This window comes from Dicentrarchus labrax, unplaced genomic scaffold, assembly GCF_905237075.1.
Source record: "Dicentrarchus labrax unplaced genomic scaffold, dlabrax2021, whole genome shotgun sequence".
Classification (NCBI taxonomy): domain Eukaryota; kingdom Metazoa; phylum Chordata; class Actinopteri; family Moronidae; genus Dicentrarchus; species Dicentrarchus labrax.
In genome coordinates, this window is record NW_026136720.1 from 9,442,285 (window position 1) to 9,458,722 (window position 16,438).

The following is a 16,438-nucleotide window of genomic DNA, read 5'->3' on the forward strand; positions in this document are numbered from 1 at the left end:
TCCGCCTCCATCCCTCCATTCCTTTATCTCTTTGCCTGTTGACTTACCATCATTACGAGGAGATTGCTGCCTGAACGGAACAAAGGATAAACATTCAACAGCATGCCATTACTGTATCAATCTGTGCTGATGCATACTTTGAAAGATATTATGAACCTTGTTTATCCATCTCGAAACATACCATGCTCACAGTTCAAAGCATTGCACGCTGTTCATTAATTTTGTGTCCAAACATCCCTTGTTGAGTGATTGCGATGCATGCAAGAAAAAAATCCAATCAACTCAGTCAGCCACTCCTCATGAATAGGGTCATTTGAATAAAGAAGGGCATCTGAAATTGCAGTGTTTGTGTCAACATAACAAGTTAATGATCTCAGATGATAATTGGTAGTTGGATGCTGGGGCGCTGTGTTGTGGCCCGTGAGGTTCAGTGGCAAGGACCTCCTGTGATAAAAGAAGCAGCATGAGGGCTTTCAAAGTGGCACGATTGCTGGAGGCAACACAATTCATCACCGCTCCATGAATATTCATCCAGCTCTCTGTTTCCTCCAGGGCTGGTGAAAACACGTCTGTATTAAGTCTCTTCTATGTGTTGCAGTTTTGAAGACACCTGAACCTGCTGGCCTCTCATTACCAGACTGCGGTCTTGCTGCCCCGCACTCAGCAGCCTGCCAGGGAGGGAAGCCATGCTTCATTAAAATAAAAAGGAAATTCTCTCGCTCTGTGCACTAACAAGGCACAGGTCAGACAGTCAGATGATTGTGAATTCACCCCTCTGCACACATTCACAGGGGTCAGGACTGGTGATTGTGATTGAGCTCGTTCCATAAAGTGAGCACAGGGCAAACGGGCAGATGGATTTGCCAGCCTGGGTTGTGTGGTTTCTGAGTGGAACCAGTCTGAGGCTTGTTGTTAGCAATTTAGGAACATTTGCTGTGTCTTTTCCTCCCCTGCCCTTCTCCCTGACAGGAACCCAAAGTGTCACAGATTGGCTTCTGGGGCATCTTTTCAGCGCTTTATCAGACCTGCAGGCTTCTCAGTGCTGTCCCCAGATTACAGTTTAGGGAGGGGGCGCTTGACTGACAGGCCTTGGCCTTGGTGGTCCCTGGGGGGTAGGGGAGGGGGATTTGTGATGGCTGCACTGACTCGTACTTCTCTTACAATTTTCTCCAGGCTGGTTTCAGACTGTCAGGCTGAGAGAAAGCTCTCTCTGCATAATTCATTAGATCTCCTCTCTTTTTCACTCTTGGCTGCTATGTGGCAGGCACCGTAGCCCCATTGTTTAAGAAGACAGAGTAATGGAGCTTGTCACAATATGTTAACATAGTTTATTGTTCACAGCAACAGTTTGGAAACAACTTAACTTCCTTTGAAACAGGCCATTCTGCCTCTCCAGTGTAGCATAATTTGAAGATTCAAATGGGCTATTAAGACAAAACAGCTAATAACACTTGCCACTTTTAATTCATAATTGGCTAACGGCACAAAAATGATTCAATGATGATCATCATAACTGCAATGTCAATAGACAGATTTGGCTATAAGACAGTAATCAAAAACAGGATACAGTTGTACAGGTTGCCTCTTGCAGCCAATTATCCCAGCATTGCCTGTATATGACACATACACATCCCTGTCCTTTTGAAGCTTGTATACTGTCTCTGGTCATGATCTACCAGGCATTTATTTCTTGGAAAATCTGCAAGGGAAAATATCTCATCTTTGATGTTACATGACATTCCCCTTCACAGAATATGACTAAACAAGCACATCCTCCAACAACCAATCCTGCATGTTTAAGCAACTTCTGTCACTGTGACAGTAAATACAGGCTGGTAGGAAGGGACTTCTATGAAACGGTGCCAATACACGAGTCATATTGGCCTCTAAAACACCCCGCGTGAATATAATATGCCAAGAAATTCCACAAATATGTTGACAGTGGTGTTGTTTTTAGATATTTTGTCACTGTGTTGGTATAATTTTGTACATATAAGTCATACAGGGAGTGGTAAGTTTAAATGCAGGTTCAGTTTGAGGTTATAATCAGAATATTCAATGTATGTGTGATTAAATTGTGCAATTAGCTAATTTAGTTTACTTGCTTTTATGCAATTGTTAAATACCAGCTTACTAACAGCTACTAATAAATATAAAGCTATCCTCCAAACCCCCACATATATCCCTGTTATTAGAATTAGAGCCCACAAAAAGGGTCATATATATAAATTTTTTTGCTTTTCTTGTTCTTTTTAAATTTATAATGTGTGAAGTCTTCTGTCTATTTTTTTATCTGTAACTGGTATATTATCTTTCCTGTACTGTTGTCTTCAAGCTAGATGTTTTGTAAACAAACACTTTTTGAAAATCCTAGTATTCCTAGTAAAGATGAATTTCATTAACCATGAGTTATGCTTTGCTTGACAGAAGGGTCATAATGTAACCACAGCCAGCAGTTGAACATTTCATTTTAGATAGGAAAATATGAACAAAAGAATATGCCCCAGAGGAAGTTCTGTACATTTGTTAACATGCAGAAAATAGGAAGAAAGAATTTGCACATTAATAAGAAAGTGAACAGAACTTCTCTCAAGTTTACAGTCTGATATTAGTATTCTGATGCTACTGTGTGAAACACTCTTGGCTTCTCATTCAAAGTTATGGATTACCTTCGCTTGTAGAATTAAATGTCTCTCGAGCTATTTTCTGTGTTGTTTAATGCTGAACATGAGCCTGAGAAGTTTTAAAAGTTGTACAAAATACATTTAAACTATGTCAGTCACAGACAAAAATAAGTTAGAATTAAAGAAATGGAAAACATCAAAAACACAAATAAAAAAGCAAAAATCGAAATGATCCTTGAATTGTCCTTTAATGCCCCTGGTAAGCTGTACTGGTGTTGATTCTACATTTACCTTAAAAATAATACTTTCAGACCTGTTTTAGTCTTGGTTCAAATGAAGTGTCAGGTCAGATGCTGACCCATTCAGACTAACAGCAAATGCAGGTGTATCTCTGCTCACTGCACTGATACATACTTTTAGACATACGTTTCTTAGAGTTGTTTGTACGTTGGATTTTTGGCTGAATTAGCCAATGTTAATCCACTTTGCACTAAACATCTAACTAATAAATATCTAATATATCTTATTCATCTAAAAAGGTATATTATGGCTATACTGAACCTGTGTCATGAAGGGAGAATAACATGAACAGTTCATCTTGTTGAACCTGTGCTATGTTATTCCAAAGGAGGGCAGGGTGCTGGGACATAATATGAAGCAATGATGCATATAATTAAAGTTTCACAATTTCTGACAAGAGCTTCACACCACAAATATTCCCTTAATACCAAGGGTAATTTCTGCAAAACAAGCTGCTAATGGGCTTTTATTTTGAAAGTTCAATATTGCCTATAACTCATTTGCTAAAGTTTAATGATTCACCTTTAAAACCTTTCGTGAGGCAATAAAATGCTTATGACATACTGGTTATCTGGGCTTATCATTTTCATGGAATTTAAGCTCTTACAAACTTAAACGATAGTAATGAAAATTTAAATACCCCGATAATTGAGTACTTTCCAAAGTCAGATCTTTCTCTTTTTGTGAGACAGGAAGAGTGATTTATTTACAATAAGCCACGACAAAACACAACAAAGTTCACATGATTCCTTTCCTCTAAACCTCAAAGATAATCAACTTGACAATGCATGAAATGATTTTTTCACCAAAAGTCACTGCTCATGCATTTTATAAAATGGAGGCATTTCTGCTTAGAATACCAGTCTTTTTTTTTTTTTTTCTTACTGGCTCAAATGAACACATTTAGTCCTGGTTTATTTTGGAAAATATACACAACTTGTAAAAGCTAAATCTAGGTTCAGTGTGGGCAGCTAGAGAATAGCCCCTTCATAGATGTTGTGGTCTTTCAGAATCAGACCTGCCAAAGTGAGTGAACAGTGCCACCTGCTGGGGGAACACTGGTGTGATGTTCAGACATACAGCTAGAAAACAATAAAATACATAATTTCTTAAAAGTGTAAATACAGGTTTATGATAGTGGACAATATAAAAATGGCATCAGTAGTTGGTGCATTATCTATGTGCAATGAGCTAATCTGAGTCTAAAAAAACAGTGTTTTCCATAGAATGAGAAACAAAACAGTTTCAAAAAGAAAGACAAAGTTAAGTTCCTCTTTACTTTGTTCTTTATTACACATTAAATAGGAGTGGTGAGATTCATGGCAAAAAATAGACTCATTTGAGATCAGATCACCACTCTACACTGCCACAACAGGTGTGTTGTAAAGTGGTCATTCATTCACTTCCCTAGACCTGGACCCAGTCACACTCTCTAGTCACATACACAGAGCGGAGTGAAACTCCATTAAAGCAACATTCATTTAGACACACCAACGAAATGAAGCACAATTTACAAAATATGCACCTTTCAGTATCACAACTATACAAAGGTTGTTAAAATATGATCCAGGTATAAATGATACATTTCAGAAATCAGCTGTTGGCACACAATAAAGGAAGAGGAACAGTAAAACTACTTTTGAAACTGTATTAGAGGGTTCCATAATTAAAATTGCATTAACAGTTATTATCTACTTCATGAAAAAAAGAGGTAATAATAAACTGGGTCAAAATTCATTAATCCTGAAAGAAAAATGTATCATGTCTGGATTTTCTGTGTCAATAACTTTGCTCCCCTAAAACAGCATTTTGTGTATTTCTTGAGCACAGAGGACAAAGTAAATGTTGTCTCAGCTCTTTCAACCGTTCAAATTTAGCACCTAATGCAAACATAAAGGCAAATAAAACATCCCCAGGGGAACAGCTTGTAAATATGATGGAAAAGGTGAAATATGGGTTGACCCGAGAGAGCAACCAGGACTTTTTTTTTTTATAAATTCAGACAATTTTCTCTAAAAACCAATTTTATGGCAATTACTGCCTCATTTACAAACATCAGTTCCAGTTACGTCACCATGATACACAAGCTTTGTGAGAGAAAATGACAAATTACTCTGCTGGACAATCATTTCTGTTGAAAGGCAGCCCACCAAATAATTTCTACACTTTAGGAAGTAAATCCAAAAACTCTTTTAAAAAGCTCTGCCAAAGGAAGAATCTGAAAATCCTTTTGGACAACATTTTGGAAAACCTCTGTGACACCACACCAAGAGAAATATTCCTGAAAGCTGCTTAAAAGATGCATTCTGCGTTATAGCCAGTCACAAGCGAAGGAGTCAACAGCTTGGGAAAATGTGCAAGGCATGACACCTCTATGGTCAGCTGGAGAATCACAGGTCCTGATAAAGGGTCCTCATACTGTTTAAACATGAATGCCTCAAATCAGGAGGATGTTGACTGGAGTACTCCATCATTTTGTAACAAACGGCAATGAAATAGTTATTGTCAGGATGAATTAAAAACAATCCTGCAGTCAAGTCTTAAGAGTGAAGAAAAGCAGGAAATATGTGATCAGTAACGAGCTGTTCGACATTAGACTGTGAGGAGGCATGAATCCCTGCAACATGAAATGACTCTGCACAGCCAAAACACAGACATGGCTGCTAGTCCCATTTTATCATCACAAAACGGGTATAAATCTGGATCTCTGAATGTGTCATTAATGAAGCAAAAGGGTGGCTGATTTCTTTCACACAAAAGCAAGTACTGATTAACTTTATATAAACCTGAAAAAACTAGACTGTATGATGTCCACTTGGGTCAGAGTTCCTCGTTGCGGGCTCTGTTAACCGAATCGACCAGAGGCAGTTTGCAATACCCATGTCATCTAGGACACAATGCATGCAAAAAGAAAAAAAAAAAAAAAATAACAAAACAACAAACATCTCATGTAGGCAAGAAAACACTCCCCACACAGTACAAAGCATTGACAAATTTCAAATTAATTAATAGCTAATTAGGGTGTTCAAACATTTGGAGAAGAGTAGGAGTTTGCATGCATACTTATATCAGTGACATAACTAAGTCATACCTAGAGGTCATTAGAGATGGGGACATTACACAGTGGCTGGGACATTGGGATCTCATCTGGCTGAATGTTGGTCCTTTCTTCATATCTGTATTGTCTATAAGAATCGGGATGAAAATTCATTCTTTGGCATCCCATACTTTTTTTTTTTTTTTTTTAAAAAGGACAGAACTTTTGCAGGTCATGACCTTTTAAGCAAATGGGGGGAAAAAAACCAAAAAACCTTTGAATTGTTAATGAATAATTTGTCAAACATGAGTTGCGATGCAATTAGCTCACAGTTCTGCAGTTATATAAAATTATCCAAATCAACATAGTCATCCTATCAAATGAAACAGGCTGTTGGACCAACACATGTGGGCAACTGGCACTAAACTGAAAATAAAGCTTATTGGTGTCCAAGTAGCAAATAACAGAAAGGCAGAAAAATTGGATCAGGCTTAGTATTCAGTATGGTGGGTATTGAGAAAGAGGCTAATAATTTAGTGTAATGTACAAAATGTATTACTTAACTGTTCAACATAGTTCTTTTTTTTTTTTTTAGTCTGTCTTGAAAACGGGTAATAATTCACATAAGTGTACACTTTGTCTTGGACTTCTTTTTCTTCTTTTTGCCCTCCTTGCTCATCTTCTCCTTATGCTTCCGGATTTCTCGCACTAATGTGTAAAAGGCATCATCAACCCCCTGGAAAAGAAATGATAAAAAGAATGCATTATTAGAGTTACAGATTAGCATTTTCATACCAGAATACCAATAACGTTTTTAAGGTTATTGTAGAGCCTGACAAATTAATACCACTTTATTAAACAATTACTTGGGACAGAATAAACGGTTAACGCGCCAATGTTTAATATCCAACCTGATGTGTAGCCTTGACATCTATGGCAGTTGAATTGTCTTATTTCAATTATTTATTCCAATTCAAAACCAGGAATAAACCTAAATCTATGAGAAATAATCTTCTATTTATATCCATTTTAACTAAATGAGGGTGACACACATCAAAGTGCAGCTAAATTCATCAATCCAGTTAAGGCTATATGAGAAGCCGCTGAATAAAAGTGCATCAAACAGAACTGTAATGTAATGTTTTTCAGATTAAATGTCAGCAGTGTTCCCACTGACAACTCGACAGACAGTAGCTGCAGTTACGTGAGCCAATTTATTTACCTCTGAATGCAAACAATCAAAATTTACAACTCCCATGTGTTTAAATGGCTGCTAAATAAAGTGGCAGAACAAGTTGTCCTGTTTATATTCGCAATGGCCTTTATGCAGTCCGCCAACACAAGCAAACGGTTAAAAAAAGAAGGACCTGTACCGAGCGCTTGGCACCGATACTGGTTTACTGCTGTGGGTTAGTACTCAAGCAACAGTTTTGTAAAAAAAAAAAAAAAAAAAAACTCTAACAGAGTTGTTTAACAGAAGGCTCGCCTGCTGTTTATCTCCCTAAAACTAATAAACAAACTATTTGAAGATGGTTTCCCTGGGAAAGATGTAACACTGAAATGGTAGAAAACTCTCATAAGCAACAAATGAAAGAAGAGAGAGACACATCTTCCTCAGGTGAACAGCTTTGATTTAAGCCAGGAAGCAAAGAGTGTAATATTCCAAAAATATTAAGTAATTTAAAACAGTTTATAAAAAGCCAATTTATATTGACTGGGGTGTTTAAATTAGGCTTTTACATTTTAAATTTTTTCTGAGCTCTTCAGATTATTAGTGAATAAAAGGCTCCATGTTAATGCAACTGGTGTCTGAAGATGCCACACTGAGTAAGGGGGTACTGGAACAGATGCAATAAATAGCATATTTAGTGCAATAAATGTCACGTTGAATCTGTAAGGAGCTGCACAGTAAAGAGCCCGGGGTCACTTAGGTTGTGACAAAGACAGCAGGAAAGGAAAGAATAAAAGACTAAAGGGATCTGTGACCACAAGAAAAACTCTCACCCACAAACACACAATTTTTTTTTTTCACGACATATCTGCCAATTTCTTCGACCACATCCTCCTTGGAAACATTTCAGCACATGATTTGGTCCCAGATTCACCATAATCTCCTTTAATCACACACGTTGGCTCCCCAGCCCATACGCCTTCCTTCATTATGATTTCAACAGATTAGGACGCTTTCACACTGGTTGTCAAGTTCTATTCTGGGAACGATTAGACTGGAAATTTTTTTTGTATTATTATTATTATTATTATTATTATTATTATTATTATTATATAATAGCGGTTATTCTGAACATGAATGGAGACCAAGAAGCATTTACCAAGTCATCTTTTTTTGTATTTTACCAAAAGAAAGATAAGATAAAAATACTTGCTGGTGTATGAGTGGAAACTAACAACCCCAAATGTATGCCATGCTTTCCCCTCCTCCAGTAGAGTAGTAGGGGAGCTTGATTTTTGTTTCTCCCCCTCCCCATTTTTTCAGCCCATTAAGATGGTTGCCTGCTTGTACACCAGTCTCTATTTTTTTTTTGCACATATCTAAATGTGCAACGTCATCATTTCCTTGTGGAAACGAGGGTAAACCTTGATGAGGAAAGAACGGAAACGTACCTCCAGATCGGAACAAAAGTAGACAAGTGTCAAAGCAAGACCAGCGGGGTTAGCGGAACGGGGGGCAGGGGCTCAAGTAAACGAAACCCAGTGTGAAAACGACCTTAAACAATAATCAGCCATGATACACAGAAACACTGAAAAGGGAAGAAATCATCAGCTGTTTCAGCCTCCTGTTAGAGCTTCACCACAGCCCCAGTAGAAAACAGCAAGTTAGCTTTCAGAACCCATGAAGCACCAGCTCTCATTGTGTGCCTTCTCTCGACAGTCCCCACTAACAACACACACACACACACACACGCACGCACAAGCACACACACAGAGCTGGTGGGCGCGCGGGTGCATACACTTACCCCTTTCACATCACAACACACTTTTTAAGCTTGACACACCGCGGAGTCTTTTCTTCCTTGCTGAGCTTATTGAGCCGGTACAGCCTGATCTCCCGTACCAGAGTGTAAAAGGCATCTTCCACTCTCTGCAGTATAAGACACAACTTCCCTCAATGTGGAATGAATGAGGAATACAGGAGGACATATGGGTGCATGTGTTACAGCTTACAGATACAAAAGGAACGAAGCAGATTGGTATTTGGAGGTGGGTCTACCTGCAATGTCTGGCTGGCCCTACATAAAGTGGTACTCCACCCGAAATCGATCTTGTGAATACCAAGCACACACCTCCTGTAAGCTTGAAAGGGTTTGCGGTTTCCTTTCCTCTCAATGAAGAGAGACTGCGGCTATATTGAATTCCAATGGTGAAAAGCACCCTTAAAAAGATTAAATTTTCCAAAATGTTGCCAACTACACCGTTTCTGTGCTACACTTTTGCCCTCTTTGAAGCTGTGAGAGAGGCAGTGTATTTAGCTGTACTTGGGCAGAACAATAATTGTAACACACGGAGCATTCGCATGGACAGAGAAGAAGTGGATTACGGTGCAGTAGTGGTCATTGGAATCCATTTAAACTAAACTTTCAAAAAACACTTAAAAAGTGTGACAGTTAAAAGATCAGGGTGGAGTATCACTTTAACTGTATAGCCTAATATTTAAAAAAAAAAAAAGGAGAAGTGCATGGATTAGGAGCATATTTTGATTGTGCATTTTACTTCATGTAGAAGTCAGATGAAATTACTTAGATATTTTGGGAAACACTGGGTGGCTTTGAATGCAAGAGACAGTTGCTGGTCCAACAGCAGTGGGAGGGTATGGATAGTTAATTATTGGTACACCCGGGTAGGAATATAGGTGAACAGAGCTGTAAGAAATCAATTATTGTGTCATTAATTTCCCCGCACCAGAAGAAGCCGTGATTCACCCCAGGTCAGAGAGACCAGGAAAGTATGTGTTTACAGATCACTGCGTCAGCCGGTCAGCCACCTAAGGCCATGCTCACCACACACACACACACACACACACACACACACCACACACACACACACACCACACACACCACACACACACACACACACACACACACACCACACACACCCACAAGTAAGCAGAATCATTAACCACCCTGGTAAATTACCGACACTTTGTCCTTTCATGCAGACTCCTTGACACACATTTACTGATTTGCTTATTATTTATAAAGCAGGATCCTTTGAAGATGACCCTAATGATGATATAATTTCACATATCCATGGCAACGTAGCATGCAATGATTACATTATCATCCATAAATAAAAAATTCAATTAACCGAAGAGGATTTAACGATGCGCAGCGTATTGCCCGAGACATCTCCAAGCAACATTATTACAAAAAGAGACCATTAGAGCCACTGAATGTGACACAAATCAACAGCACCACATGACCAAAGACTTTTTCTTGTGATCCAAGTGCCAAAGATAATCAAGCCTTTTTGCGAGGACATTTTCAAATTTACTAAGAGCTCAATCTCTCTGGAAAAATAAAATTTGATTTTAAAGTGAAATTTATGGAAAAGGACAGCTGTGTCCATCAAGCCAGTACCACTGAGACCACATGCAGCTTCTCACCATTCAACATGCTCTACAAACCTGCAGTGGAATACTCCAGCAGTTTAGTGACAGACTGAAAAGTTAAATTGTTTTGAGTCTTGAGGGTGCGGCCGTCCCTGGCTGGACTCTCACCTGTCTGGTTTTGGCTGAGGTCTCAATAAAGGGAATGCCGTAGCTGCGTGCTAAGTCCTGAGCCTGCTTGGTGTCCACTGTCCGGGACGGGAGGTCACACTTGTTCCCCACCAACACCATGGGGACGTCCTCAGAGTCCTTAACTCGCTTAATCTGTTCTCTGGAAATTGACAGACACAACAGAAATTTTGATTGATATTGGTCACTTAATACAATGTTAAAAACCTTTTATCTGTTTAGAGTAACCTGAAGAGGGTCATATTCAGAGTAAAATTAAGCTAAGTATCTGTGTTTTCAGACCATAAACAAATATATAATAAACTTGTTCTCATTTATTTAAAAGTTAGAATTGTGACCTATAATATATCAATAAGAGAATTTAGTCACAAATTCATAATTTTGCATGTCAACTTTACATATCTAAAAGGCCATCAGCCATGAACAACGTGGTGCAGAGAAGTGAAGTGGCAACAGATTTTTAAGCAGTGGACAGTAGAACACAGGAAATAGAGAACAGGAGTGACATGTAACAAATGTTCCCAGCCGGTCTTAAACTAGTAACATTGCAATAACAGCACCTCACACTCCGAAACGTTACACTTTAAACAGTGATTAAACCACGGCCTTCACAAGGGGACCAAAGACCGCAGAGCTTTAGCCTCTCAGCTCACCTATAGTGGTGAATGTCCTCGAAGGACTTGGTGTTGTTGATGGCAAAGACACAGAGGAAGCCCTCCCCTGTCCTCATGTACTGATCCCTCATGGCGCTGTACTCCTCCTGACCTGCAGTGTCCAGGATGTCCAGCAGACACGTCTCTCCGTCGATCACTACCTGCTTTCTGTAGGAGTCCTGGAGGAGGAAGAGGTCAGAGAACAATCAGAACTCTGGGATTTAGCGGGCCGAGTGTCCAAATAGCAGCTTAACAAAAATAATATGATGGCATTAATTTAAGAATTATTAGTTATTATTTATACATAAAAGGTTATTACAAGTGTGTTTTAAACATCAAAGGGTATAATAATGCGCAACAATTTTTGACACTGCATGTTTTCTTCAACATTCAACTTTTCTTTATTAATAATAATAATAATAATATTCATGGCTAGGTGTTTTGAATTAATGTCACAATTAGTGATAATTAATTAATTGGTTGGCTGATTATTCTGGCCAATTATGTGGCATTTTGAGATAATTGGCATTGGCCGATGTCTGTGCTCACAGGGCCGATACACAAAACATTTCTTCAGATATGTTAGCGTTTTGCGAAGGTGGTGAAAAAGTCTGTTTTGAGCAATGTACTATTACTCTCATACATCCTGCTGTACACACATGCCTGAATTATGTAGAACAAAATCATACATGAATTCTCTTTGTTTTGATATTGGCATTATATATATCAGTCATCAGCAATTGAAAACCCATATCAGTCTGCCCCAATAATTAAAGGAAATGTAGATATTTATAAATAACATAAGAAAAACACATGTTCAACATAGTGGACTGTGGTAAAAAGTAATACCATTTTTAAATTATTAATTCAAAAAGTGTTTACATGGCTTCATCATGACAAGGTTACTGAAAGAGATCACTACATTTAATTATTGCCCTACTCTAGCTGTAGTAGGGCACTCCAGTTTCCATCAGATCTCAAATGATAATGAAGGTCCCAGTTTCCACTGTGTCAAAGCACTCCAGCTTTTCATCACACTGATGGCCACCACTTGATCTGATCCAACACAAATAATTACCATCAGATCCAGTGAGCAGCTATTGTTTCAGATGTTATCTTGTATTCAAACAATCTTTAGTGGAGATCTAACCTGCAACAGCACATCAATAATTGATTGAAATCATAGTGAGACTGCGTTCACTCAGCACATGTCGGCCCCTTGAGAAAGCAGGCAGGCAGACATGGAAAGTTATTAAAAACCTGTTTGGTGTCTTTTTAAGACTTCAACCAGAAGAACCTGCTGCAACTCCTTTTTTCTGAGTTTCTCCTTGTTCTGCTCCCATAACAAAATACACACAAACCATGGACACAGTCACCGACTGTGCACACACACTTTCACACATACATGTACATGCAGGCACACAAAGTTTCTTTACCTCAATGGTGGGATCATATTCATCCACAAAGTGATTCTGGATGAGTTGAATAGTAAGTGCGCTCTTGCCAACGCCACCAGCTCCCACCACTACCAGCTTATATTCTGTCATGATTCACCTGTGGGAGCAGAAAAAAGCACATTATACTAAGATATTTCCACAGATACAGGCAGTCATCTGGCACAGCATCAATTCATGTGGGGCACCATCAAGCCTTAAAAAGACTCTGAATACTGCTTCACTAATACGGAATTGTCGCTTAAAACTATTTTGTCGACTGGCTCTTCATTTCTATCTGACAAGTCGTTGGTTTGCTGGGAAATAAACGTCCTCAGTATTGGCAGAATAAAAAAAAATAAAAAAATTCATGTAACACTTCTAGTCAGTTACTCATACCACCTTATGTCCTAAAAAGAAACTCAACTATTCTTTTAATAACAATGCTGATTCACTGGAAAATTAGATTTCACACCACTGTGTTTATTTTGCTTTTCATTTAGAAAATATCCATTTTGGTAGAACACGAAGCAGAAGAAAGTAAAATCACAAACAGAATATGATGGTTCACCTGCACAAGATTAGGTGTAAATGAGGGAATATAAACAATGAACAAGAAATAGCAGAATAGCAAATAACAGGCCTCATTTCACAAAAAAACAGGTACTGAAGCAACAAGAATATACTTATGAATCACTATTTTCTAAATCCAGAAACACATTCAATTGTGTCACTAGTAGCAGCCACAACACAACAGAAACTAACTCCAGGCAGAAATCTATGACATTACATTTAGGCTCCAAAATTGACAAGCAACTGGGAGACTGCTGTCTGTCTGCTTTGTGGAGGAGCACCCATCAATAGTGGCAGCTGGCCTTTTCAGAAGTTACAGTACATGCTGCTCACAGCTCTGCACAGCCTGCAGACAGGGAGGAGTTCCACTGAATATTATTGCCTTTTCTACACAAACAAAAACGAGAATGTGGTTTGATAGGTATTTGGCCAACAATGGCATTCTTTTATTATGCTCGTTAGTGCTCTCAATACTTTTTTTAAAAAAAGCATCTGCCACATCTTATATACATTACACCCAACACAGTCTGATTTATACACATTACAGTGGGGCGGCCTTGTCCATTAGCAATAGACCATCTTATCTTTACCTGAGCAGATAAGATTACTGAAAATGTGACAGAACATTCCTGCAACACTTTAAAGTTGTCTGTCAGATACTCGGCATGCCGATAGAAATATTATCACTTGTCATCTTATTAGACAGTGAAAGTGGCTTTGGATGACTGAATGTAGTGCATGTGCAGTTAGCTGTCAAGTCTATTCAACAGGTTTATTGTCACATGCAAAGTGGTTTATACATAGAATGAATCCTTTGCTGGACTTACACAACAGTACAATAATAAAGACAAATAAACAACACAAATAGAAAGATTAAATATAACTTAAAGTGCAGAACCGTCAGGGACAAACAGGGATGTAATGGAGAAAAACACCTTATTTATGGTTGAATAATATGTATAAATCACCTTCACTCTCATTAGGGCTGTAATAGAGTTAAAATACAACCCCAGTGTACATTACAGCTTGCTGAGTGTGGTAAACTTGTGATGCTGTGGCATTTAAATGTAAAATAAATAAATAAATAATCATATCATGGAAATACGACTAATCCAGTCATAGTTGTTGTTTCCCCTTCATGTTGACATTTGAATGGCATTGTGTAACCACCTTTATATTTACTACATCACTACAGACAACAACAACATTACACCAGATGCAAAAATTGCATTATTCTCTCTTTTTTTTTTTTTTTTTTTAAACCAAAACAATTTTATAACAATTTCATCGCCGACCCAAAAACGGGTGAAGAGCTACTGCAGAAAATGTGCGGTTTGTTAGCAGCCACATAAACATCAGCTTACTCTCCCAACAGTGTGTCACCTTATGTGAATTAGCCGAGGTTTTAAAAACAGGCCCCACTTTTCAATGAAAGCCCCTAGCGTTGTGTTTTAAAGCAGTCAATAACCACTAGAGCTTAAAACACTGAAAGGCATTAGGTTTAAACCCACTGCTGTGTGTGTGTGCCCCCCTCCCCTCTAACAGGGTTGCCAGATAGGTTGAATGAAACCCCCTCTGAGCAAGTGTGTTTAAATAACCAAGCTACTCGCTGCTGCTCGCTAGCTTAGCATCGGTAGCTCGCCCCTCACAGAAAGTGAGCTAACTAGCCGCCTTGTGCGCTAACCTAACGCGATTCACGACTGTAACTCATTAATGTAGCGTCGTCTGCAAGCCTGTGTCCGGAAAAAAACAAAACACACTCGGTATCATTCATTCAAAAGGGGAAAGGTGCAGATTTTGTGAAGCCGCCATTGACAAGGCTAGCCCAAAAGGTCTGCATTGCAGGGCCAGACGTTAGGTTAACAATTGGGCGTAGTTTTGCACTCACAACGAAAACGAACATTTCCATTACAGGGGTATTGTTCGGTGGTTACACGGCGGACACACTTCACATATCAATTAAATCAGGTAGCACCGCGTTGCGACAAAACCACCCCCCCCTTAAATCGACACACATGTACGAATCTTATCCGTTTTGTTGTTACCTTTTTAGCGAGTGGAGTTCCGCGTCCGAAGTAGCGACCAAATAAGTCAAGCTGATAATCCTCTCGTTTCACACGATCTCTGCATTTCCTATTTCACGCCAAAACGCCCGCATTTAAGGTCGGTCTACCTCGTTTTCCAGAAGCAAGTGGGAACATGCAACAACAAAAAACAAAACAAAAAAAAAAAAAGAAAAAGTGGGCGAATTTAATCGATTGAACTTTCCATTTGATCCAGCGTCCGGCCTAGCTGCTCAGGTTGGCCTCCTTTAAGCGAATATGGGCGGATACCGGGGCGCACTTTACCCAGAAAGCATAGCTGGGGATTTCAACCGGTTTGGGGCATATCTCTCTGCTCTGTGTCGCAATATGGACAGAAATTAATCCGTCTTTTGTCCTCTTATAAACGTGCTATTTGTGTTTTTTAATTCATATATGGGTTATATAAACTGTAAATGCCTCTTTTATTAATGCACACATTCGCTTTATGCTTTTTTTTTTTTAACTCTATTATTATTATTTTAAATTAAATCTAAATTTGAAGACAGACACTGATTCACATTTATGCTTTGGTGATCACAAACAGTATTGTAACTATGTAGGTCACATGGTCGTTGGTTTCAGGACCTTCTCCTTCCACTTTCGGGAGCTCCTGCTGCTGCCTGCTGCAGAGTCAACAAAGCCTAGGGGGCGACTCCACTATATATAGGCTCTAAATATAACTGAATTGTGCTGGAGAGACGTCATTCCCAGGCAAGGAAATGATTTGGCAATCCCTTGTCAGTTTTCCAAAGTGTTCACTAGGCTGCCTCCTGCGCACTTTATGCGCATACAACACAGGAGGTATGGTCTGTAATAAAAAACACGAAACTAGAAATTCAGTTAAGGATTATTAAGGAGAAAGTGTAAATTAATCCACTTTTTTTTTTAATCAACTTTGTAAATGCATAGTTATTTTATTATAAGGATCCGATCCAGGGAATGTCTTTTTTTTTTATTTAAATACGCATTAACTCTATGATT

The 16,438-nt window shown here is 38.8% G+C and overlaps 1 protein-coding gene across 2 annotated transcripts; it reads right to left on the reverse strand.

Moving 5' to 3' along the window:
* Positions 1-4,192: 4,192 nt before the first annotated feature.
* kras (v-Ki-ras2 Kirsten rat sarcoma viral oncogene homolog) lies at positions 4,193-15,709 on the reverse strand. 2 transcript variants are annotated; one of them, XM_051382775.1, is made up of 6 exons: positions 15,419-15,709; positions 12,804-12,921; positions 11,368-11,546; positions 10,697-10,856; positions 8,937-9,061; positions 4,193-6,697 (listed from the first exon to the last, which is right to left on the reverse strand). In XM_051382775.1, the coding sequence occupies exons 2-5, from the start codon at positions 12,912-12,914 to the stop codon at positions 8,942-8,944; spliced, it is 570 nt and encodes a 189-aa protein (XP_051238735.1). In that variant the 5' UTR covers positions 12,915-12,921; positions 15,419-15,709; the 3' UTR covers positions 4,193-6,697; positions 8,937-8,941. The 2 variants fall into 2 exon arrangements, with proteins under 2 accessions (XP_051238735.1, XP_051238736.1); XM_051382776.1 differs by lacking the exon at positions 8,937-9,061 and having other exon boundaries at positions 15,419-15,705.
* Positions 15,710-16,438: the final 729 nt, after the last annotated feature.